This window comes from Chrysemys picta, chromosome 14 (genome assembly GCF_011386835.1).
Source record: "Chrysemys picta bellii isolate R12L10 chromosome 14, ASM1138683v2, whole genome shotgun sequence".
Classification (NCBI taxonomy): Eukaryota; Metazoa; Chordata; order Testudines; family Emydidae; genus Chrysemys; species Chrysemys picta.
In genome coordinates this window covers 6,755,928-6,782,571 of record NC_088804.1, presented here as the reverse complement: position 1 = coordinate 6,782,571, position 26,644 = coordinate 6,755,928, and the positions used below count along the sequence as shown (strand labels likewise).

The 26,644-nt window shown below is 49.2% G+C and overlaps 1 protein-coding gene across 1 annotated transcript; it reads right to left on the bottom strand.

Annotated features, from left to right (window-relative positions):
• Window positions 1-11,329: 11,329 nt before the first annotated feature.
• Window positions 11,330-26,121, bottom strand: CFAP20 (cilia and flagella associated protein 20). Its single transcript, XM_065566844.1, has 6 exons — window positions 25,769-26,121; window positions 16,835-16,914; window positions 15,420-15,531; window positions 14,422-14,610; window positions 13,039-13,149; window positions 11,330-11,820 (listed from the first exon to the last, which is right to left on the bottom strand). The coding sequence occupies exons 1-6, from the start codon at window positions 25,850-25,852 to the stop codon at window positions 11,815-11,817; spliced, it is 582 nt and encodes a 193-aa protein (XP_065422916.1). The 5' UTR covers window positions 25,853-26,121; the 3' UTR covers window positions 11,330-11,814.
• Window positions 26,122-26,644: the final 523 nt, after the last annotated feature.

Here is a 26,644-nt window from a genome sequence, read left to right as displayed (position 1 = left end):
GTCTCTCCAGGGGCTTTGCATGAGTCGGGGTCCCAGATCACACATGGGCAACCCTGCCGCTGCTGCTGCGGACGGACGCAATTGACAGTGGCATTTTCTCTCCAGAAGGGAGATAACAGGGCAGGAATAACACAGTACCCACTAACAGCTCCTAGAAGTCTACGGTGCAGCTGGTGGATTTACGGTTCCACTGGCTGCCCCCACCTCCAGAGAGCCATTTGCAGGGCTGGTATAATGGGAGAAGACGGAGATGTAAATTCCTGGACACGGGGACACTGGGAGGGGTGCAGTGTTGCTGCTGTTTCAGCCCGGTCTATTCTGCATCAGGCAAAGGCTCTGACACCCCACCAGCAGGCCAGGCAGCCGGGTCAGCTGAACCCAGCTGCCCCTCCCTGTTCTCTTCAAACAGCTGGAGTTTGCTAACAGGGTGGAGATGACACATAAATAGCAGAGGCCTGGCCGTCAGGTGCAGATAAGCAGAGGCCCCAGGGGACAGGCAGAGAGGAAGGAATGCCACATGGGTTGGGCATGGGGCTGGAAGCCAGAAACTCCTTCCTGCTCACCCAGGCTCAGGGTAACTTAATCTCAGCCTCAGTTTTCCAATCTTTAAAATGGGGCTGATCCGACTTATTTCACAGGGCCGTCGTGAGGCGTAAACAGTGCTGGCAAAGCACAACCACCTGCCGTGGGCTATGGCTGGTGTGCGCAACACTGCCCTCTACTGATGGAATCACAGCTGCGGAGCACACGCCCTATCCTACTACTAGGTTGATTCCTATTTAGCTCTAGTAGTAAAGGCCAGCGGTTCAAACACACGAGGAACTGAGTTCTAGCCCTGCCTTCCCAGTGGCAGCCGTAGGCCTTGGCTACCCTGGAAAGTTGCTCCCGTTCAATTTAAATCGGTTGTTAAACCAGTGCAAGGCTTTGTGTGGATACTGACTGCAGTTTGGTTTACACCAGTTCCCAACTGACTTTAAGCTATACTGAAATAAGAGCATCTACACAGAAGCTGGGAGGTATTGTTAATACAGAGAAGGACCAGGCTATCATACAGGAAGATCTGGATGACCTTGTAAACTGGAGTAATAGGATGAAATTTAATAGTGAACAGTGTAAGGTCATGCATCAGGGGATTAATAACAAGAATTTTGTTATAAATTGGGGACGCATCAGTTGGAAGTAACAGAGGAGGAGAAGGACCTCGGAGTATTGGTTGATCACAGGACGACTATGAGCCGCCATTGTGATATGGCCGTTAAAAAAGCGAATGCGGTCTTGGGATGCATCAGGCGAGGTATTTCCAGTAGAGATAAGGAGATGTTAGTACCGTTATACAAGGCACTGGTGAGACCTCATCTGGAATATTGTGTGAAGTTCTGGTCTCCCATGTTTAAGAAGGATGAATTCAAACTGGAACAGGTACAGAGAAGGGCTACTAGGATGATCCGAGGAATGGAAAACCTGTCTTATGAAAGGAGACTCAAGCTTGGCTTGTTTAGCCTAACCAAAAGAAGGCTGAGGGGAGATATGATTGCTCTCTGTAAATATATCAGAGGGATAAATACCTGGGAGGGAGAGGAATTATTTAAGCTCAGTACCATGTGGACAGAAGAACAAATGGATATAAACTGGACATTAAGAAGTTTAGACTTGAAATTAGACGAAGGTTTCTAACCATCAGAGGAGTGAAGTTCTGGAACAGCCTTCCAAGGGGAGCAGTGGGGGCAAAAGACATATCTGGCTTCAAGACTACGCTTGATAAGTTTATGGAGGGGATGGTATGATGGGATAGCCTCATTTTGGCAATTAATTGATCTTTGATTATTAGAGGTAAATATGCCCAGTGGCCTGTGATGGGATGTTAGTGGGGTGGGATCTGAGTTACTACAGAGAATTCTTTCCTGGGTGCTGGCTGGTGAGTCTTAACCACATGCTCAGGGTTTAGCTGATGGCCACATTTGAGGTCGGGAAGGAATTTTCCCCCAGGGCAGATTGGCAGAGGCCCTGGAGGTTTTTTGTCTTCTGCAGCGTGGGGCACGGGTCACTTGCTGGAGGATTCTCTGCACCTTGAGGTCTTTAAACCACGATTTGAGGACTTCAATAGCTCAGACATAGGTTAGGGATTTGTTACAGGAGTGGGTGGGTGAGATTCTGTGGCCTGCGTTGTGCAGGAGGTCAGACTAGATGATCATAATGGTCCTTTCTGACCTTAAAGTCTATGAGTCTATAAGTTTGCACTTGTTTAACTAACTCAGTTTCACTACACAGCTTAGGTCAAATCGGTGGCAACTCCTCACAGAGAAAAACCCTGAGTTTGCCACCGATTTGTTCTCCCTCGTCGAAGAATAATCCTGTGCGATCAAGTCCACTGCCACTGATTTCCTGTGTGGCCTTGGGCCGGGCCCTTGACCACTTTGAGGTCTGTTTCCCCAGCTGTAAAACGGGGATAGCATACAGCTTCGGAAAGCACTTTGAGTTCATCTGATGGGAAGTGCTACGGATGGCCACCACGTAACTCAATGGTATGTCACACGCTGACTATCCTGTGCAGTTCAGGGGACTTCCCCATAAGGGAAGAAACCAAGTGAAATAGGACCCAAAGCAGGGTAGAGGTGGTAAAGGCAAGCCAGGGCTGTCCCTGCAGGAAGGGGGCGGGGTGCTTTGTTGGGAAAGCAAAGTAAGATGGGAAGGACGATGGAGTTCTTCAAACCGAAGAGTTGCTTAATGAAATCCCTGCCAGCGCTCCCATTCATCCCTGCCAGCGCTCTCATTCATGCCTTCTTATCTTAGTGCAAGAACAAAGGGGCTGGGAGCGAAAGGAAGCACGGTTCCAATGGATCAGAGGAAACACTTTTGTTGTTTAATGCCAAGCGCAGTCGAGCAGCAGGGTTCAGGGCCAGAGGAAGTCCGGCATGGGGCGGAGCACAGGAGGGAGGGTTCATGAAAAGTGGTTGAGGGGGCTGGCTGCTGCACGGTTGCAGAGTTTGGTGGAATAACTGTTTGCAGCTCTGCTAGGCGTGCCAAAAACCAAGAGGAAATCCACTTTCCTGGGGCTGGAGGGCGTGAGCTGGTCAGCTGGGCAGGAAGGAACTGCAACTTCCCCTCCCCCAAGTTAGCACTGCAGCAGTGGGGAGGCAGGGTGGGGTTGCACCTTCCCCTGAAGCATCAGCTGTTGGCCGTGCAGCATGGCCTGATGAGATGAGGCAGGAAATGCAATACCAGGCTAGCTGGACTAGTGTGGTCACTTCTGGTGGGACTGTAACCCAGCGTGGGTGGAGCACTGATGGGATCTGGCAAATGGAACCCTCTGGAGACAGACACCGCCTTGCCACTGCCTGGGAGGGCACTGCCTGTTGGGTGGAAATCTTTCCCCTATTGGAAAGAGGCTGGGGGTGGGGGAGAGGCATGCTGGGAACCTGCACTAGTTTGGTCCTATACTGTGGCTATGTGCTGAGCAGCTGGCTTCCCACCAACGGTTGGCTTGGCTTGGCTTGGCCAGGCCAGGGGTGGAGAGATAGCCTGAGCTCCCCTCTGACTCTAGGCTCTTCTCAGGCTCCTGCTGCAGTAACCTCAGCTCACCTAGCGCCCATAGCCTGGAGGATGCACCTTCGAACACCCCATCTTCTAGCTCTACACGCCAAGCCAGGCCAGCAGAGAGACAGAGCACAGCAGGGAAGACAGAGCACAGCAGGGAGCCCCCTCCTCCTCAGTAGACTTCTCCCCAGGCTCTGGGCAGTTCTGAAGCAAACAGATGCTGGTAGGGACTATCCCACCACCAGAGCTGGGCACCAGCTGCTGGACTCAGTGCTCCCAACTCTGGCAACTGGGCCCCTGCAAGCTTCCCCACACACCCCCTCATCCTTTCACTCCCGGGCCTTCCCCCTCGGCCAGGCACTAAAGAGGCACTTTCTCATTCATGTGGGCAGGGGGGCAGTGGAAGAAGCATCTTCTAGGAAGGCCAGTGACACTGCTGCTGAGTTGGCCTTAGCCGGGGTACACATGGAGCTGATCATTTTCTTCTTTGATGTATGCCCTTCAGCCCAGGTGCAGAGAAGTTTCATCAGCCCTGAAGAGAGTCCCAGGCCCAGGGCTGAACCCAGCTCCTTAACCTGACACCGCTCCCCTAGCCCTTTCTATGCCACGGAGGGCAGGATGGCCAATGAACATATTTCCTGCCCTAGAGCTGACCTGTAGCTAAGCTCACGTCTGCTCATGGAGTGTTTGAGGTGGGGCGGGTGAACTAGACCGTGTTGTAATTAGCAGATATGTTCCAGCTTCTCCACACAGCTTTGCTAATTCACCTCCATTCCGACCAGCAGCGCCCGCTGCTACCCACCAGCTGGGTTGCCACAACGCAGCTCTGCCAATGCAGCTCGACTTAGAGCAGCTCCAACCCTGGGCTCCACTGGAGAGCTTGGCTAATGCACCTCCACCTGGCCCTGCAACACCGCTGCTAGTTCAGACCTGGGCTTTGAGGGGAGACTTTTGCTGTCTACAGTGGAGTTAGCAGAGGTACCACCTCTGTTCTAGGACTGGGAGAGCTGGTAGTTTGTGTTAGAACAGCACCACCTAGTGTCCTGTTTCTGCTCTTCACAGACTCCAGGTCTATCCCCGCCGCACCCCTATGTTAGTTTTCAGAAAGCACAACCCTTCCTGATCCCAATTAAACCTTGCGGTGCTTGGGTGGTCCAGGGTTTAATCGGGCCTGGGGAAGTTTTAAACCTCTGTAGCTAGCAGCTCATTTACAGAAATGCCCAGAGCAAAGGCCCCAATATGGTCATTCATTGTTCCTGGTCAGAAGCCCAATGACAAAACTCAAAATAAATATTTCCCTCCCCTTCAGCAACTGTCCACACCACATTAGACAACAGCTGCAGAGGCTTAGCACAGGGGCAGGAAAACACTTGCTTCACAAAAACCACAAAGTTGGGCTGAAGCCACTTCTTTTGGCTAAAGGGACCCAGCAACGGAGGGAGCTGTTCACATACTTCGGTGAGCCCTGAGTATCGGAGGACATCCCTGCACCAGGAAGCCTACCTGCGTGGGAGTGCTGTGAATGGGGCCAGGACAAGTTTGGTCTAGGACATTTGCCTTTGGGACGCACAGGAACATGGTCCATAGTAGATCCTTTGAGAAATGCTGCCGCTGCTAATTTTCTTGTTAAAACATTAAGGACAACCCTCGCACAGGTTAGCTGAAGGCACAGCTTGCATAGTTGAGAAGCAGCATGGTCCAGTGAGGAGAGGACGGGTCTAGGACCCAGGGTCCTAGGTTCTATTCCTGGCTATGCCACTGCCCAGCTGTGGGACTTTGGGCAAGGCCCCTTACCGCTCTGTGCCTCATTCCCTTCACACCCTTTGTCTATCTAGATCTGTGATTCGGGGGGCAGGGACGGTCTCACCTTACAGTGTTCATCCAAAGCCTACCACCCGGGGCCAGCTGGGGCCTCAGTACTTCTGGTGTACAAATAGTAACTATCACTACAATACCAATTTCTAGAAGCTGTCCACGTGCAGGGTCATCACCCATTAAAAGCACCAGCCTGCTGCTAACCCCAATGGAAGATGTTGCCGGCTGTCCCCAGGAATTCTGAAAACCGATCTATGAACTAAGCCCCTGAAAGAGTTAACACCAAATTATTCTTGAACGTCTGCAAAACTCTTCCTCGGGAGAGACTAGAAACATGTGTGATCACCGGTGCTTCTCATAAGTGACCTAAAAAGGCTCAGTGGGGTGGAGGGGGCAGGCAGTCATCTCCTTGCTTTACTTATTCGTCTGTCTGTCTCTATTCCACACAAGCGCAAAGTACCAGTACAAGCATTTGCTTATTCAAGTAGCTGTGAAAGAGGTAGAAATAGCTGCCAACAGCGATTTCTCATTAGCAGCAGCACCAGCGTTCAGAGCTGTGCCCTGGTGTCTTCACCCCTGAACGCAGCAGCTTGGTGGAAGGAACACCCCAGAGTTAGACCCAAGGAATAGCAGCAGTTGCTATTCTCTCTAGGACCAGAGCCAGAAGGGGGGCTGGCTAGCTTCATGCACCCATGCTTGTGCATGCCAGTGGCTGGTGTTTCCGGGTATAACTTAGCCACCGTGGCTCTTGCTCACAGAGGCAGGGTTGCCTGGACTCCCAAATCTTGGGTCAGGAAGACACAGCAGCAGCTGAGGAGCATGACTGATGGTGGCGCATCAAGTGGGGATTGCATCTCAGAATCAGGTGGGTGAAACCCAGACAATGAATACCCTGTGATTACTGCAGTCCTTGCACGCTGAGGAAATTAGGTCCGCTTTCCTAGCTCAGTGCACTACATCTGTAAGAATTTATAGGCCGATGAGGGAAGCTCCCTTTGGAGAATCGCCAGGGGACAGATGGTCAGTGATTCATAAGGGGTCAGAGTCCTGATGCTACCGATGTGTCTGGACTGGAAAAGGAGGCGGCCAGCAGAGACAGGCCTGACCACTCCTGAAGCATGTCTGGGTACTATCGCCAAGCCAAGAGGAGAGGATGCCTAGCGGCTCAGCCAGGTAACGACCCAGCACAATACTCCGGCTAATATCCAAAACTTTTAAAGAGATTAGGCAGAAACCTTTTCTTATGCCCCCAAAACATAGTACACTCAAGTGAATAAAGGCTCTGGGCAGAACGAAGCCATTCACAACAAAACAGCTAGACCCTGATCCCAATGGGGGAGCACGGCAGCCTGCAGAAGAGAGATCAAACAGCAAAATAGCGACCAGCTAGAGAAAGCGACCACTGCGATTCACATACGCATTGTTTGCTTTACAGTTCCAGGTTCCTGTGACTTTATTAATCTCCAGCTGTCCAAGGTGGTATTTCCCCATGGTGTCTGACTGCTTTCTACCCGCTAGTGGTAACACAGGGCATGAAAAGGTTTGTGTTAGTGGTTTTCATGGTAGCTAGCACTTAGGGTACGTCTATACTTACCCGCTGGTTCGGCGGCAAGCAATCGATCTTCTGGGATCGATTTATCGCATCTTGTCTAGACGCGATAAATCGATCCCGGAAGTGCTCGCCGTTGACGCTGGTACTCCTGCTCCGCGAGAGGAGTAGGCGGAGTCGACGGGGGAGCCTGCCTGCCGCGTGTGGACCCGCGGTAAGTACCTTTAAGTTTGAACTAAGATACTTCCACATCAGCTACATTATTCACGTAGCTGAAGTTGCGTATCTTAGTTCGAACTGGGGGCTTCGTGTGGACCAGCCCTTAGAGACCACAAGCTCCAAGCCCTATTGTGCTCGGTTTCAACACGCTTGGCCAACCAGGAAGATCAACCTCCCGAGGCTCAACTGAGACCTCTGGTGGTGATCAGGAGCAACAACGGCAGAGTTTTGGAGGGAGTTCTACTTACCCTGGCTCGGATCAATAAAGCAAGAAGAACAGTAGCAGAGGATCAACAGCTCTTTCGCAGAGATTGGACTTGGGCCCCACTGCGGCCAAGGTCATGGACTTCACCCCTAAGGACCTCCCTATGGAGGGCATATGCATGAAGGAGCCAGCCTGGACCCAGCTGGGTGGGAAGTGGCCATGACGTCAGGAGCTTCTAAGTACATGTGGATGCACATGCACAAACACAGATGCTATTTAATCAAGTTTGAGATAAAATATTCCAGCGCCGTCTGGTATCGGCAGCAGTGCACCCTAGTGACCCACAGGCCTAGAAGAGCTTGCTGCTTGGGTGAGCTGATCTGAGTCATGGCGCGCTGGGCGTTCTTGGGCAAGACACTTGTCTCTTCACACAACCCAGCCGGAAAACGAGGCTAAAGGCAGGAGCGTCACTGGCAACAGCTGCTGTAACTCAAGTGAGTCTTTGCAGCATAAATCCCCCAGCACAAAACCGGCTACGGGTGCAATATTCTGCAGGTATTTCCAGCACCACACAAGGGCAGTCCCAGCAGCACAAACACTTCTATCCCGCACGCACACGGGTGTGCAATACAGCAGCCTCAGTCTCAAAAAGCCAGCACTGAGCGCTTGGCTAGACGGGGAAGTTAACCAGCACTGCAGAATAATTATTCCAAAATAAAGTCACTTTTATCCTGCAAGAGAGTTCACACAGGGAGCTACAGCACGATAGACATGACGGTCAATTTCCCCCTGCGGTCAAGCAATGACCCCGTGCCTGAGAAAGGAACTGGAGTCTATCTCCCCCATCACAAGAAGCCCGACTCCTTCCCCTATGTGAAGCAGGGAAGGGGGAAGATTGCTCTCCCATTGATCGGTTATAGTACTACGCACCGCAACCACCACGCTCAAGCGCTTTCCACAGCTGAGATTTCAAAGGGAAGCTTTGCCTTTGATGTAGAAAACAGGCTCTTAGCATTTACGGGACTGATCAAAGAGCAGGCGCCCTGGCCGATAAAAAGAGAACAAGAGGATTCTGGAAGTGCGTGGAGGCAAGGAAAACTCATCTCTTTGGGAAAGAATCTGCTCTGCCTTGGGTTGAACGCCTTTGAGATGTTGGTTTGGTATTCGCTAGGGCAATGAAGATGCCTTTCCCTTATGCTCTTAACAACGTGCAATAAAGATTAGAAACCAGGGGAAGGAACTGGCTGCCCCAGGAAGTAGGAATTAGCAAGAGTATTTTAGATTTCCCTTCCCTCTGCTGGCTCGCTTTGCAGGACAGTCAATTCCTTCCTTTCCCGAGGTGTCACTGCCATCTGTACCCAGGCTCTCATGTAACCCAGCAGAGGGGAACCCAGGAGAACGCTCATTCGATAGTTATCTTGTACAGGTGCACAAAACATTTATGGACAGAAATATTCATGGAAGTGATACCAGAGCTGCTACCTTCCCTCCTGCACCCACGAGCACCAGTCACAACGAGAGCGCTTAGGAGAGTGTAGCCTGGATGGGCCTAAGATACTGAGCTATTGACCAGCGGGTTAAGGATGGACCTTTAACACTAGCAAGTATTTTGGTGCATGTCTTCTCTCAGGAGAGCACCTACTGCGTGTCTTAGCCCTCAGAGATCAAGGCTCTGACATGCCAGCAGTACTGAGTCCTTGTTGGATGGTGCTATCAAGTTCTCCCTCTTGTCGGATGACAGTAAAGCAGTCATCAGAGAGCAGCACTAGGAGAGGCGCTTGGTTGAACTACACTTTGTGACTCCAATGCTGTCTGACCCAAAAGGGAAGGACCATTTATACTTGCAGCAGCATCAACACAAACAGGAAAATGCCATCATATTTTGGTTTGCATTAAAACTATTGAGAAACTTTGTGGCCATCAGTTTATTCCAGCAGGATACAGCTGGAAGAATGAGTTAGGATGGTGTCCCACTGAAGACAAAGGTCAGCTGGGGGCAGTGTTCCCTCTAATTTTTTCCATCCATGTGCGGAATGAATTTTGTTATGTGCACCTATATCGAGGTAATGTGAAGATGTGCGCCACCAGTAGAAACCAAAAACCTAGGGATAATTACTCCAGCCAGGACAGGTTTGGCATTTGAGAACTCACTACTCAAAGAATTAAATGTAATCGTAAGAGAGAAATAAAAATTATGAAATACATAGACCAGTCAAAAAAAGTAAAACACACTTTGAAAGAAGTATCAAGAAGTAACACCACCACCACCAATGTGCGTTGGGAGGTGAGTGTGACAGAGACACACATCATTTGCGTGTGAGACAGATGCGCGTTGCCCTTTTAAGTACATTGACCCTACTTAAAGTAAGCTGCCCTTTTAAGTAAATCAGCAAGTTCAGACACAGCGGCAGCTGCAAGCTCCCTCTTGAGCCCTGTCGTGGCATCCCCTCACTCTGTGGAGATGGGGTACAGGGGCAGGGGACACCCCGACATCAGTACCCCTCTCCCCGGCTCTGCACAGCCAGCAGGAGGCTCCCGGGAGCAGCTCCAAGGCAGAGGGCAGGAGCAGCACATGGCAGTGGGGGGAGGGACAGCTGAACTGCCGGCAACTGATAGCCTGCTGGACAGCCACCCAGCTTACAGGGAACTTAGGCTGGGGGCTACCCATCATGCCCGTTTGATCTCCTCCCTACGGTAGTTAACAATCCACACAGGCAGGAGTCTCTGATTTTGAAGCGTTAAGGACACTTGTCGAAGGCAAAGCAGAATCATCACGGGACAGCCTCACCAAGTAGTGCTCTATTAATGCTGCTGCTCTCCGGAGCCTCTTCCAAGCAGGCACCCCAGGGGACAAACAAAAAGTGTCTCGCCCCAGTGCAGCAATTGACTTTGCTCTCACAAAAAGGAGTTACCGACCTGCCACTGGCCACCTGAAGTTTGTATCCGTGAGCAAAGGCTTCCACTGGGGGCCAGGTCTCTCTCCTCTGGGACTGACTGATGGTCTCAAAGAGGCCAAGATCTCCACCCCTCCTCACTTGCAGTCAAGTGCGGCCTTTGGCAAGCTCAGTAAATGTGTCTGGATAGATTACAGATGAACTTCATTAAGAGCAGTCTTGGCACTGAGTGGATGGATGGGAATGAAACAAGTCTGAAGCCAAGACTAAGGGTGTCAATGCAGGATTGATGCCTCCCATCTTTTATATCCTCTCCCATGTTAACTTATTAATCAAAGCTACCTGGAAATTCAGTTGTTAGAATACCCCCAGATGTCTCCTGCCTGAAGTGCTCTACAAGCAATTCTGAGGGGGTAAATTTCAGCCTCCTTGTCAAAGGCCACCTCCCTCATTAGACCCAGGGAGAGAAGGTCTTTCCGTCACTGCTTAGCTTGCATTACGGACATAAGTTTGCTGACATTTTGTTAAGACAGACATAGAACAGAAACGACACTCATCCAGATTGGTTTGAGAGAGGAAAAAGGCTGGTTTAGAACAGGAAAACACTGCTTTAGCTCCTGGTCAGCTACTCGGCTAAAGCGCCAAAGGAAAGGAGCAATTGTTAATGTTTATGTTATTTTGTGCCCTTCTCTACAAGAGGCTGTTCCAAGGCTAGTCGGAGCTGGAGCACGTTCTGTAAATATACAGATAACGGAGTGAATCTTTCCATTGCGTGCAGATAAAACCGATTGATTTGCGGCTCCTGAGAAAGTTGCCTTATTTATAAGAAACTTGCATGAAGGGTACAGGCCCATCTTCCGGGGATGAGCAGTATACATGGAGAGCCACCCTTGGGTACATTCTGCCCACGGGGTTGAAGTTGCCCCGTATGATGTGGCTAGTGCACCTCTAGCCACAGCACTGCTGGGGCTCTGGGGAGCAGGCTGCCAAGCCAAGTGGAATTCAGAGGCAATATCAACATCTGGGCTGCTAAAAAGCTCTGAGGAATCTCTTTAAGTCCAACCATCTGTGAGTGAAAGAGCACCATCAAAGGAGGGAGATGCCTGGACATACTTACAAACAGAATCAAATGTTTAATAACTTTCAAAGTGTGAGTATTACATCCATATTTAGAGCACATATAAAATAAAGATGGAAAACCAGGAAAGGAAAAACACATTGGTATCTTTGAGAGGGCACACTTAACCCTGTAATTCCACACCAGATCCTCTCTTCAGACACGCTACTCTCATTGACTTGGTAATTTCCCCAAGCGAGGCAAAAATTAGGTACCGCGTCACTCGCAGTGTTTAGACTCCACTTTTAGGAACAGCCAGATAAATACTCTGATTCGGTGCTACCTATGGACGTACAATGCAATTCCAGTATTATTACATGGTTAGTTGTGTCCTGCCCAGGTAAGGGATACCAAATTATTCAATAGTTACCCTATGCAGAGTGAATTTAGCTAATTGTGTTTCATTAGGACATTCTCCTCCACCTGCCTTCATGTTCATACCGAGCCATGGCGCGTTCCTCGTGTTTCTTTCCAATGCAGTTTATTGCTGAGGGGGCACAAAGGAGACAGTATTATTAAGCGATCAGCATCTCACACTCCTATTCCAATGTGCCCCATGCGGCGTGTAATTGTACAGAAGGGAACGCTCCATTGACAGCCCTAAACTATCCTCATTGCTGGCCACATGCTATTGCCATGATCTTTGCAGCATGCAATCGTTAACACAGCCCTCGACCTACCCCTAAACAAACATCAGTCTCCGGGGGGAGGGATAGCTCAGTGGTTTGAGCATTGGCCTGCTAAACCCAGGGTTGTGAGTTCAATCATTGAGGGGGCAAAATAGGGATCTGGGGCAAAATAATCTGTCAGGGAGAGTACTTGGACCTGCTGTGAAGCAGGGAACTGGACTCGATGACCTTTCAAGGTCCCTTCCAGTTCTATATTTCTATGGGGCGGGGAGAGAAGATGCACTCCCTTGAGAAGTTCCTCCAAGTTCCTACCCATTTGTCTTATTCTGCCCAACCCAGAAGCACTTTCATCATGAGGGTGTCTGGTCAAGGAGGGCTGGACATTTATCTATAAAGCTCCTCAATACTGATCCTGAAACTAGACTGATCACTGGAGAATGATCCAGCGGGCTCCTCTCCCACTCACCCCAAGGACACTGCAGCACCTCTCTCTACTCTAAGGCAACACACATCCTTCTTCCCCTTCCACAGCAATGATGGAACTCTATGAGAGTCAAGGTAAGTGACCAGGGAACGAGGAAACAGAGGCTAGCACCTCTTCTTGGATGAGGTTATCAACAACAGCCAGTTTGTCAGCAATTCTATCATCTCTCACCAGCAAGAGGGTCAGCTTGTGCGGTTCAACCCCAGAGCAGGAGGAGCACAGACAACAGCAGGGGAACCATCTCGCACACTCCCTTCCCCACGGAATTTGGAAGCCCTTTTTCTAGGGGTGGGGAAAGGAACCGAGTCTCCATCAACTTCAGTGCTTCCCGGGCAAGACTGCCAATCAGTAAACAATTTGAGATATTGCTACTGATTTTAATAGTCGGGAGCCAGTGATTGGCGTCAGCGGCAAGGGCATGTTCCCTACTGTGAGCAAAGGGGAAATGCTTTTCTGATACAAATATTATGTGGAGGCCTCTGATTGCTAAAACATCAGGAGGGAGGAGGAAATGCTAGACAAAGGAGAGAGATTTTTGTGACGGCCCTAGCTGCTGCTTCCCCACTTCTCCCTCCTCATCAGGCAAGCTCACCTTGGCCTTGTTCTGAACGGGGAGGTACAGCTTGAACTCCGCTGGAAGCTCATCCTCCGAGTAGAGTCTGTCAGAGAAATACACCCTCCGGATGCGACAGTTCGCATGGATCTGGTGATGGAAAGACGGAGAGAATTGACTGCATCTTTAACATCCTCTCTTTATACTTCTCCCCTTCAGCTTGACGGTGGTTTGGCTCCCAACACACCCTGTCCTCACTCGTCGATTACGGAACTCTCCCATCATCTAAGAATCCCAGATCCAGAAAATCCACTGTGGTGATCAGTGCTGCAGGCATTACGCTGATCTGCTGACTGCCCCAGAGGCCTTGTCCAGTCTTCCTGGAGGGATCCTAGTCCCCCATCTTTCTTCCTAGCAGCTTTAAAAGGTAGCAGCTCCTCCTCCACCCTCTTCTGAAGTGTCCTAGCCACCCACCATGCCCTGGGTTTTTATAGCTGGATGTCCCAGTGTCTCATGAAATCTCAAGTACTGTTACCTGGGCTGAAAACTGACTGAAAAAGGGTCATGATAAACAGCAAGGTAGTTGTTTAGGGAGGACGAGAGCCTGGGAAGCTCTAATTGGGTCGGAACATCTTTCAGAGTTTCCAGGACCGCTGCTCATGTGATTGGCACAGGCTCAGAGATGGTAGCAGAGCTGGTTCTTGTCCTGTCCTAGACTAGCACCTTTCATTCTTCAGGAACACATTCAGTAGGTGGCACGTGTCTGGGAGCTGGCTAAAGAGATCTGGGCAGAGCACCGGAGACCCCACGAATCAGCTCTGCTCTGGCTGCCAGATGACTCAAGGTTCCTCACAACTACCCCCCTCTCTGCTGCTCCTTTCTTTATCAGAGCCCTCGCTGTTGGTGAGGAGAAAAAACGGCAATTCCGCCCCTCCTTAGGATTTCCCTGCATAGGAATGAGAATAAGGGCTTCCATCCCACTGTCAGATGTGTGCCTGGCTTCCCAAATAGACTTAAATACCATCTCACCCCAGAGAACGCATCTCCCCAGCTTCCTCATGTAGCTGAAGGCTGGTGAGAAGAGACTGAGGATGAAGCTAGTTCCATCATCTGAGAAGCAGCTGAATTAACGGGGGGTGGGGCAGAGGTCCAGTGTGGTCACCCATCACTAATACATGAGGTCACTAGCACTAGTGCGGCTCCCCTCTAACAGTGCTCAGTTAAGACAGGGAACTGGCTAAGAAGCCAAAAACAGGGTGGAGTCCAGGCCCCTGTTCTGCTTGGACTCCAGCAGCCCAATCCCCTGGCTAGCAAGAAGGGAGACTGCAGGGCATGATCTCTACGGCTATGGAGGGCGGGGAGCCCTGACCTCTGAGCAGTAGGCTCCCTGGCAGCGGCATGGCCGTTGGGCCTAGCTCATACCTGGACCCTTAGGGTCTCGATGTAGTTCGTGCCATAGGCGCGGCGTGTGAAATCGGACAGGTTGAACTGAATTTGGTTCCAGCCGTCATCCAGCCGCATGGGCATGGTGCAGATGAAGGGCTTCACCCGGGTTGTGCTCTGGTAGTTACTTGCCCGGAAGCGCCTGCGCACGTTCTTATCATCCAACACCTGATGCAGAGGAAAAAGACATCCTGTCAAGGAGATACAGAGTTCACTCAAGACAGGCCGTCTCCAACCCAGAGTCAGATGCTAGGAGGTTCTGTAGGATAGGACTTTCTACTCCACTTTACAGCTAGAAGAACATTTGTAAGTCAGTGCCTAGATGCAACATGAAAACCTGGGTTTCAAACATGGTCACTACATTCTCTCATGGCCAGACTGGTGCCCCTAAACTCTGAGCCACAAAACTCATGGGATCAGGCTGAAATAGTAGAGAGGGCTTGATACTAAGGGCTGAAGGGGGGGAAAAAAGGAAGATTTTGTGGTTGATGCACTGGAGTAGGAGATCTGGCTCTGCCACAGACTACCTGTGTCACCTTGGACAAGTCACTTCATCACCATAATAATAATCCCTGGCTCTTCTATATGCTTTTCATCTGCAGATCTCAAAGTGCGTCATTTTACAGATTGGGAAACTGAGGCACAGATAGGGGAAATGACTTGCCCACAGTCACCCAGGAGAACAGTGGGGGAGCCAGGAATAGAACCCAGGTCTCCTGAGTCACAGTCCTGTGTTCTGTCCACTAGGCCACCACTACCTAGGGCTAATGTCAAACAGGGATAATATTTCTCTATCTCACAGAGGTGCTAAGAACAAATTCATTAGTTTCTGCAAAGTGCTCAGATGTTACAGTGCTGGAGTCATGAGTCTCTAGACAGCCATCTCCCACTCTCTTTATACCCAGCAGTTATTGGGGCTGGGGGATACTCTCCTCTCTAACCCCTAGTGAGGCAGTTCTGCACGTTACCCCACTCACCTGCACTTCAAAGGTGAAGTATTTCTTTAGGTTCTTAATGATCATCACCAGGAAGGGCAGTTTGATGCCCAGTGTCTTCTTTGGGTCAGCAGGGCAGGTGATGTATGTGGTACTGGGAGGGAGAAACACACTTAATATTTCTAGCTCCTTATGTCAGTCTGCCTGGTACACGGCAGATGTATCAATAGAGCACATTCTCAGACAGATCCACATGCAAGAGGAGTTAGCCAGGAAGCCCTTATGTTAGATTTAAGCTTTCCAGGTCTAAGGAGTACACAAACCACAGGGTTTAATTGATTCCATAGAACTTGGATGGTCTGAAGCTCCCACCCCTTTGACTGTCCCCAAGTCACTAGCAGAGGTAAAAATTGCGGGCCACTTAGAGACACTCTTCTGGTATCTACCTTGCATGGATGTGCTATGCTCTGCTGACCCCTTTGCAATTTTACACGGTGCACCAGTACGCTGCACTTTGCTCATATGGGGTACTAAGGGGTGGTCACCCAATCAGATTACCCAAGCACACCCAGCCAGGCAGCTCGGACCAGTGGGGGCCTCAGTGAAAGAGTGGACTGTTCCACTCCAATGGGTGGGGAGGACTAGGACAAAACCACCATTCAGTTCAAATACCCTCTTCCTTCCCCACCAGGTTAATAGGACACTCCACAGTTATCATGAGAGCTTCCTGTTCACACTTCAAGCACACCGCACTAGACCCCCTCAGCCCTTGATCTAAGCAGGTAGCACCCTCACAACAAAAGGCAGTAACTCCCAAGCACTGCACATGTTTAAGGGAGAGTTAGAGCCAAACGGCCCCACAACTTTGGGCCAAAGCTCTGACAAGCTCTAAAATCCACGTGTCTTATATTTCAGCGTCCTGCTGCTACTACGATGTTTCACTCACCCTCAAGTCTTTCACCGAGGGAACGAGTGGGTCTTAGGACAATCAGATGCAAGAGCCAGTGCATTGCTTTGGCTACAATTCAGCTCTCCCCTGGCACTAGATAACCCATGGGCTACAATGCCCCAGATTGTCTCTAATAAGAAACGCAAGTTATATAAGGAGAAAAAGAGAACACCTGGCTATTACTAGGACTTGCTGAGACAGGGAAGACATCACTGACAGTCAGTGAGCTCGGTTTGCATCCAGAGCTCTATGAGCATTTTAAAAACTCCAGCAAAACCCAAAATGTCTTGGAATAAAAACAGAGCTAGAATGGGCCATGCCACAACAGTGCTAGAGAAGGGGCCACTTGATTGAGAAGACTCATCAATAAGCTGGGGGGTAGGGGGAGGAAGAGATTAATAGTCTTTGGGAAAGAGAAGATGACTGAAGTGGCACTATGATCATTCACTCTGTTTGAGGAGCTAACGCTCCATAGCGTGTTAGGGAAAACAATGGCCTCTTGCTCTACCTGACGTTTGTTCCTTCAATCTCCAGCACCAGCGACTGGATATCGTTATCGGTGATTCTTTTGATATGGCCATTCCGCACCTGGAACAAGAGAAAGTGGAACAGTTCATTAGCCACGGGAGAGATGAAGACAACTGCCATTCCTGAAGAGCAGGGGAGATCTCCCAGCCCAGAAGAGCACGCTAGAAAGACCTCCCACAAGAACGCCTCTCAGCAGCTACATGCAGAAATCAGATGGACATCGTCCATCATCCCATGCAACTACAACTGCAATTGCTACTACAGGACACGCTGCCAGCAAACGCCTTTACTGAGAGTCTGCAAGGTCCAACGTCATCTCCAGATGCTGACGTCAGAGGCCAGAAACAGTACGTTGACAAAGCACATCAGTACACAGCAGAATGCATGCTGAGTCACTCTGATGCATTTAAGTTTAGTATAGGAAGGCCCAAAGAATGCTCAAGCCAGACAAATACTAAGTTAAACCAAACCAGGGAAAGGAATGCGAGGTTGTAGCAAAAGCTACAAGCAGCCCAGGTCTATTTCTTCCCTCATTAATCTGGGACTCCTGCAGGCCAGTGCATCTACACCCAGAACACCCTCTCCACTTACAGGACTTTTACCTCCTGTGTGCTACTGCCCATTGCTAGGGCTGGACACTGCAGCCTGGTGCGCTCAGGCAAACAGCAGCAATGGATGAAGAAAGCTTGTTTTAAGTCACACTAATAATGGAGTAAGGCTAGAGGGGGGAAAAACCAATGACTTAGAGCTGATCTGAGCTCTCCAATGATCCAGTAAAGTTCCTCACAGCCAGGTCCCTGCACAGTACAGGAAGGCCAGAATGGGAATTGGCACAGTCACTCACACTTGCTCTTCTCAGCAACCAACTTATGCTGAATCTCAGGGTTTGTGAGTTCATTTAACGAAAAAGCTCGTTCCATGTTAAAAGAAAAAACGTTTAAAGGCACTTCTGCTAATTAAATCACGCACTTCCTCGTGCGGAGTCAGCACATTGCAACCCTGTGAATCCAGGATAGCACCACTCTGCTGCTAAAATACAGAACACATTAAACATCTAATGGGAGGATTCCAGTCATATGTAATCAAATGATTTACAAAACCAGCAGTTCATCTTCAAATTGCTTAGTCAGTTGCTCTAGATGGACCTATAGTGGATAATAACGTGTGTGTTTGCTAAAAGAGAAATAAGAACGGCAAACAGGAGCCCACCTCTCTCTGGTCATTAAGGATGTCTCTATTCAGATCACCTGAAATGGATGCTGGTAATGGTAGGAATGCTAGCATGGATTGACAGACCATGTTTTTAATCCCATTCTGAGCCATCACAGATAAAGAAGATGTTAAACTGCCAGAGAGAGACTCCTCAAGGGATAGCAGCGTATTTTCTCCAATCTTATACTTCTTCTGCACCAAATACATCTCCCATTTATTTATAGGTCTGTCTAAAAGAAACTAACGCGGCAAATCAGATGATTTGATGTTTTTGTCAGCCGCAACGGGAATCACCCATAGAAGACTAACGTGGGGTTCTATATATTAGCAGCAGCAATAGGCGCTGTCAAAGTTAAATCCTGGAAACAAGGATGCAACACGCTGATTGTGCACTGAGAAAGTAACCTGGTTAGCCGGCTTAGAGAACAGCAGTAAGAATACCTGCTCTCAGGCTGCATTTCAGCTTTCACCATTGGTAGGCCCCTTTGTTTTCGGTTTTGATTTTATTTAATTTTTCCTGGGAATTTATCAGTATTTATTACCACAACAACAAAAACAGCTGAAAAATCGGTGCAAAAAACTATTAAAAATTGTTCTTGGTAAATATCAGGGTTTAGTTTGGTGGAGAAAGGACCGGGGGGGGGGGGGGGGCGGGGAGAGAAAATTCAATGCGGTTTGCTGCAGAACTAAAACAGAACTCAAATCACAATGCCACTTCTGAGTTTAAGGAAACAGTATCCCTTCAAACCCCAAATAAAACTGTTTGTTTGAATAAACAGTTTACTGTTGTAGACTTAGAACTATATTAACATTTAATAATTGAGCCCAATATTTATAAATATTTATAAACACCTACTGTTTTATGTGAAGTCCTTCAGTGTAATTTCCCAAAGTCCTGCATGACGTAGGCTCACTGTTCTGGCAAGATGGAGCTGGGTTAGCAGCTAGCTCAGGGGTTCTCAAACTGAGGGTCGGGACCCTTCAGGGGGTCGCGAGGTTATTACATGGGGGATTGTGAGCTGTCAGCCTCCACTCCAACCCCCGCTTTGCCTCCAGCAGTTATAATGGTATTAGATATATAAAAAAAAAAGTGTTTTTAATGTAAAAAGGGGGGGTCCAAGACCCATTCTCCTACAGTCTTGCATGTAGCTGAAATGTGTACGTGGTGGGCATGAGATTCATCAGTATGTTCAGATGCACACGCACTTCAGAGCTTGCCTGTGTGCCTGTTTATTTATTGTGTGTATCTTCTAGACTAATACAGAGCCTTTCTTCAACAAACGGCTTTCCATATACACACAGACTGATGTATTATTGTAATACACGTCTTATGCAATGTATTTTATTTTCCTAATAAAACAAGTTATTTTTTATATATTTGAAGGATAGTAGGGTGAAAATCAGAGAAAAACAAATATTTTTTGTAAAACCTAGGACTTTTTTTGGTAAAAATCGGTTTAAACTGAAAACGAAGGACTTAACCATTGGTAATCCCAGGACTGTACCATTGGTAGCCCAAGATTTCTTAGTGACGAAAAGGGGAGATAGGGAAGGTTCAGTGTTGGGCTTCTCTAGTGAGACTCCCAGCATGGATGATAATTCATTAGTTAATCAATGTTTGACTAGTAAAAGAATGTGTTCTTTTCCTTCTGCCACCGGGTCAATTTAGTGCAACGTGAATTGACTAGTCATGGTCTGTGAAGCCAGTTTCTCTCTCCGAACGCAAGAGACACATTGGAGGATTACAGAGGGAATGTGTTTCTTCTCATACAACATTCCTAGGAGCAGGATGAGGAGACAAGAGGAAAGATATAAGGTAGGCAGGACAACAGAGAAAGCATGGATGAGACAGCCAAGCAGGGCGGAGGGCAGTGTCATGGTATGCATCCAAGGGCAGCATATATTAAGAATTACAAAGAATTTGGGATGCCAATGTTTAGAGATGAAGTAGACTAGTCTACAAAACAACAACAGTTTGCTAGCTAACCAACTCATCTACTACCCTATCAAAACCAAAGTGGGGTACATAGAGAGAGCAGCATAAAACACACACCCTTCTCCAAAGAACTCTATTGGCACTCAGACATTGAGCCCCAAACCTCCCCTAGAAACTGGGGTAAGTGTGGGGACAACCAACTTATTTCACAAAGGCCTCTAAAGAGTCATCAGAACTAGTTTATCAACCAGAGCTAATTTGACTAATGGCTATTAGCCGGGATGGGCAGGGATGGTGTCCCTAGCCTCTGTTTGCCAGAAGCTGGGATTGGGCGACAGGGGATGGATCACTTGATGATAACCTGCCTGTTCATTCCCTTTGGGGGGCACCTGCCATTGGCCACTGTCAGAGGACAGGATACTGGGCTTGATGGACCTTTGATCTGACCCAGTCTGGCCATTCTTATGGCTCAGAAGAGAAGATAGCTGAAAGGCTCTGGATACCGTTACTTAACACCCCACCCCTGGAAATCACTCCCCCAGAGGCTGGCATTCTGATAACAGTTAACACTGAGTTCACAGCTTACAGCAGCATTGCTCAGCGAGGGATCTCTGGACGTCACAGAAAGAGAATGTTTATAACTCTAGATTACAGCAGATGCTCTGCAATGACCAGTGCAGTGAAAGTGAAGGGATTTTTGTTGTAACGTTGAATGCGCAGAAGTTACACTTCCAGAAAAACTAATTTTGAGCTAACATTTTCTATACATTGTCACAACCCAAAGATGACTTTTTTGGAAGCAGAGAGAAAAAAAATCCTATCAAGTCCTATTTTATGCAACTGTGGATATTATCATCCATATAAATGGATAATCCTATTCTGAGTTACACTAATTTACTAATTATTAACCTGCCTGCACTCAAGACAATAAAATGCTTATTCACACACTCAAAAATGGCTGGACCTCAAGGGACGCAATTATCTTTTTTTAAAAAATCAGTTTCGTATGGACATATTTTTACCTACTATTGTTACTAGTAACACCTTAGATCAGGGTAACTAGAAGATTGGAGAAATTTAAGATTAACTCAGCCCTTGATAGAAGAATTCAAGTTCAGTCCAAGTGGTGAACAGTGAATTAAATAGGCTGAGGGAGACCTCTAGAGGCGCCAACGAGTATTTTATTGCTGTCCAGCATTAGTGCAGACACAGTTAGGTCATTATCTCTGGCTGGAACCATGCTAGCAACAGCTGTGTTTAAACTCTGCTGTTGCTAGCACCATTTCCCTGACCACTGTAGGCAGAGATTATCCTCCTCCTCGAGAATCAAGCTAATCTAACTGTGCGATATTCCACCCATACATGGGCTATAGCAGGGTTTTCTAATGCGGTTCCCAGAAAACAGTCCTTTCCACACTGGTCAGGGAAATCATGCAAGTAACAGCTACACGTCTACCCTGATATAACGCGGTCGTGGGGAGCCAAAAATCCCTACCGCGTTATAAGCGAAACGCTGTTATATCAGGGTAGCGGCGGCAGGGCTCCAGCGGTGATTTAAAGAGCCCGGGGCTCCGGCCACGGGGAGCCCCAGGCCCTTTTAAATCGCCGGTGAGCCCCGCTGCCGCAGCCCCAGGGTAGCAGCAGCAGGGCTCCGGTGGTGATTTAAAGAGCCCAGGGCTCCCCACAGCAGCCGGAGGCCTGGACCCTTTAAAGCGCCGTGGGAGCCCCACTGCTACCGCGCTATATGCGAACTCGTGTTATATCGGGTCGCGTTATAGCGGGGTAGAGATGTATTGGTATTCTGTGGTCAGATTCCAAGAGTTATTTGGTATTATTATTAAAAGAGCATTTTAAGAGTAGTTGTAAGATGGAAACTGAGGTTCAGCTGTGCAGGGTGCCACAGTTGAGAAGAATGTCCCAACTTTAGTCTAGTTCCAATGGACATTGACCCCCCCCCCCATTACAATGAAGCTGGCCCAGAGTTCAGCACACTTCACCATGAGAGACAAGCAGGGCTGACGAGGGGGGGGGGAAAGCCGGTACAAATTACCGGGGCCCGGCAGTCCGGAAGGGGGCCCGGCTTCCCCACCCCTCGTCGGCCCTGTTTAGCCCTTGCTGGGGGACCAGAAAAATTTTTTTTCACTGGGGCCCGACCCCGCTCTCGACGGCCCTGCAGACAAGTATCTGAGTGGCCCAGCACTCAGGAGAACAATAGGTCAGCAGGCAAGGTACGAGCATTTTCACCCAGACTGTCTATCTCTAACCAGTGCTGTCACTCACTTAGGCCATGTCTAAATTGGGGGGGGGGGTCGATTTAGCAGGTCTAGTGAAGACCCACTAAATCAACTGCAGAGCGCTCTCTAGTCAACTCCAGTACGAGAGGAGTAAGGTAAGTCTACTGGACAGCATCTCCCGTCGACGCAGCGTGGTGTCGATACTGCAGTAAGTTGACCTAAGCTACGTTATTCACATAGCTGGAGTAGTGCAACTTACGTTGACTTACCTGGTAGTGTAGACAAAGGTCTTCGAATCATAGAACCGTAGGGTTAGAAGGGACCGCAAGGGTCATCTAGTCTAACCCCCTGCCAAGATGCAGGACTTGGGAGCCCTTACATTTTAATGAGACCATTACAAAAGAAAAAAGAACGGCTTATAAACCTCATGGTTAACAACATCCCGATGGGCACAAGTATTTTTCTTAGAACAGCACTGCAGCCACTGGCTTAGCCTTCCTCTAGGTCTGTTATGTTTATTTCAGCCCTGATCCTGCAACTAACTGCCTGCGAACAGACTGCTGCTATTAACTCCAATGAGGCTCCAGGCAGGCACAGCAGTCTTCTCACATGCAAGAAGTTGCATGACTGAGGCCTTATAAAGCTAGCATTTCTTACAGCACGGATGTTAGCTGAATAGCATTTAAAAAACCAACATTATTTCTTTGCCCTCCCAGGCGTTTGCAACACATTCCATTGTAGTATACTCTGAAAGCACCACTGGGCTCTCTTTCAGACCACAAATAGGCCTTATTTAATATATTTAGCCCACATCCCTGAAGCAGCACAAGGGACATCTGTAACAAAACACACCTCCAATTTAAAGAGCACCTTCAATAAGGAAAGAAGTTGCACTCTTGCCCCCACCCCACCCCTTTCTTTGTGCTGCTCTATGATGTACAGAGAAGGCCTGAAATGGTTCTATAAATATAACAGATGTTTTCCTGCTGCTAAGTTACATTAGAATTTTAGGTCTTGTGAATGGACAATCAAATTATGAGGTCACAAAAGACTGAATACTGAAACAATTGGGAGGAGAAAGGAGATTTAGTCAGACTGTTTCTAACTTATTTTGGGGTTGATTTTTGCATAACATCAGTGACTAATGAGTACTTCGGGGGAAGGGATGTCTCTGTTAAAGGTTCAACACCTGCAAGAGCTGATAGACATTCGAGAGGCCTACAAAGCATTGCAGCAAAACCAGGAACGGCTAAAGCTGACATTCTTGCCATTTCTATGTAGAAAAATTAAAAGACACTTTCACGACTTCTTTATACATCCTAAAGGGGGGGAACGCCATTGTAAGTGCCCTTTGCAGGCCATTTTTAAAAGGAACATAAACAAAACAAAACCATCGTTGGCTGACATCCTACTGTTCCAAGTGACACCCAAGATGACTGTAACTGACAGAGCAAAAAATAATTACCTATTTTTTCCCTGTTGTTTACTTTGACCGTTTGACAGCATATTGCTTACAGTCACTTTAATTATTTCACTGTGGTTAGCACCCCATTTTTGTGGGGGTCTTTTGTATAGCAACTGGAAAAATTCAACTTTTAATAATAGAAACATGCTATTTTCAGACCACAACATTGGGCAAGGAGATTTTGGGGCAGATGCAGAAACTGATACTTAATTTTAGAAAATGAGATACAAATAACTAGATTTCACACTGACTACTTCATATTTTATAGTGTGCGGAGGGAAATTTTTCTTCTCAAGGAACTCAAAGTGCAGTATGAGTCAAAGAGAAAACTGCAGACACTAAACTTGGTATTTCTAAGAAGAGACACTGCCTTATTAACACCCAATCACTCTTGAGACAAGGACAAGATCCCTGCATTGAGGATCAAAGCTGGTAGAAGTTCTGAGGACTGTTTCTTATATTTCAGAACACTGTATGCTGCTGCTTATCATTAGGTAGGCTTCTATTTTTCAGTGTTTGTTTTTAGGAATTCTTCAGTTGTACACAGATGCTCAAAAACTGTGTGTGGCGGGGTTCCTGGGCTCTCTCTCATATACAGTAATGAGTAGTATGTTATATACAATAGCATATATTACAGTAATGTAATAAGTAATCTCTTTGTAATGTTCTCTAGTGCTCTTTAATGGAATACTGTTTCAAACAGCATTATTTTAAAGTGCACTAGGGAACCTTTAGTGGGCACCAGCAGGGTCAGCATGGACCAATTAACGTTCAACACAGTAGTGAGCTTTAGAAATCAAACCGCCACAGTCTGCATTACTCCTCCGTGCAGACAAGTCTTTAGATACAAGTAACCATTTCTAGGGTTATGCCAGATAAACTCCCGATTTCTTTTTGGGGAAGGAGTTGGGGGGAGGTTATTGATTAAAACTGAAAATCAGATGCGTTGCTTACTACTTATAGGCAGCAGCCTCCATGACACCTGTAAACGAAGCGCTGTGAAGTAGCTACATGGATGGGACAGAAGTTGGCTAGCTTTTGCAGAAGTGGCTCTGCAAAGTAGGTTACAATTCTCTCTTTCAATCAAATCTAGTCTTTTAAACAATGACATCTGAATGCTTCACAGCCAGCTCCAGTCACTATGTCAAAGGACAAGTAACACCCACTACCTACAAGACAGCAGGAACTCCCAAGTTTCCTTACTGAGACCCAAAGGAAGGTCATTTTGTGAATGTGCTTTCCCCCAAGAGAGGATAGGCCTGGCCTGGCGCTCCCTGGACATATTCCATTTGGAGGGCAGCTTGTCAGGAATGGGTTCACTCCTCCAGGAACTGTCCCAGAGCGCAAGAGGCCCCCCCATAAACCTGCCAAGCCACCAGCGATGCCCAGGCCTGGGATGCAGGTTGCCAGGCAGCTTGTTGCCATAGGGACAGCAGATTACCAACCTCTACGGATCTGACCGGGCACAGACATGGCACTGAGGCCCCTAAGCCCCGGGGGGAGGAGTCCATGTCCCCCCCCACACACACACGTGTCCCAGGGACCTCAGCCCTCCCTCCCCTAGAAATCAGAGCCACTAGCGGCTTCTTACTGCCACCATCCCTGGGAAGTGCTGCCGGGTGCGGGGGCGTTGGAGGAGGCCAGGGCCAGCCCCCCACCAGCACCTTCTCGTGCCAGATCTGCAGGGGCCCAGACCCCCTGTCGTCATCCCCCAGAGCTCCCCAGCCTCCCCCCACTTTCTTGTCCCAGATCTGCAGGAGCCCAGCCCCTGGTCCTGCCCCAGACCCCAGAGCTCCCCGGTCCCCCCCACTCCCAGCCCCCAGCACCTTCTTGTCCCAGATCTGCAGAGGCCCAGACCCCCTGTCGCCCCCCGCCCCCCCAGAGCTCCCCAGGCCCCACACCACTTTCTTGTCCCAGATCTGCAGGAGCCCAGCCCCTGGTCCTGCCCCAGGCCCAGAGCTCCCCGGTCCCCCCCACTCCCAGCCCCCACCACCTTCTTGTCCCAGATCTGTAGGGGCCCAGCCCCCCGGTCCCCCCGAGTTCAGGCCCAGCCCCAGCCCCCGGCACCTTCTTGTCCCAGATCTGCAGGGGCTTGCTGCCGATGCTGTACAGCACGGAGAGGAAGCCGCTCTGGAACGTGTTCTTGAACATCCCGCCGCCGGGGGAGGGGGAAGGGTCTCCCGGCCGGCCCGGCTCGGCTCCCTCCGCTCCTCGCTGCCGCCGCCGAGCCCAGGCCACCCGCCTGCCGCGCGGAGGGAGATGTTGGGTCACCTCCCCTCCACAGGAAGGGGAGGAGCCTGCGTGAGATTCTTCCGCGCCTCGCAATGGTCCCCGGGATTGGCTCTATGCCGCTTGGTTCAGCCCCTGCGGCCAGGTCGCGCACCGTCACCAAGGCACTACTTTCCCCTCCAGCCGGAACTACTTCCCCCGCTCGCCGAGGGGCCGTGTGTTGTCGGCGTGTGCGCACTGCTATGGCAACAGCCCTGAGCGCAGCGCGCCCCGCCCCTCGGGCTGAGCGGGGGGGAGGGGGGGGATCAGACTATCCGGGGTGGGCGGGACCTCAGGAGTCATCTAGTCCCACCCCCTGCTCAGAGCAGGACCAATCCCCAACTAAATCATCCCAGCCAGGGCTTTGTCAAGCCAGGCTTTAAACACTTCCAAGGATGGAGACTCCACCACCTCCCTAGGTAACCCATTCCAGTGCTTCACCACCCTCCTTGTGAAATAGTGTTTCCTAATATCCAACCTGGACCTCCCCCATTGCAACTTGAGACCATTGCTCCTTGTTCTGTCATCTGCCACCACTGAGAACAGTCTAGATCCATCCTCTTTGGAACCCCCTTTCAGGTAGTTGAAAGCAGCTATCAAATCCCCCCTCACTCTTCTCTTCTGCAGACTAAACAATCCCAGTTCCCTCAGCCTCTCCTCCTAAGTCATGTGCTC

Excerpts from the sequence above, each read along its gene's own strand:
- CFAP20 (XM_065566844.1), bottom strand. The coding sequence starts at position 25,852 with ATGTTCAAGAACACGTTCCAGAGCGGCTTCCTCTCCGTGCTGTACAGC. Across the intron at positions 14,611-15,419 it reads ACTTCACCTTTGAAGTGCAG|GTGTTGGATGATAAGAACGT; the intron begins GTGAGTGGGGTA and ends CCTCTGCATCAG. Across the intron at positions 13,150-14,421 it reads TCGAGACCCTAAGGGTCCAG|ATCCATGCGAACTGTCGCAT; the intron begins GTATGAGCTAGG and ends TTCCATCACCAG.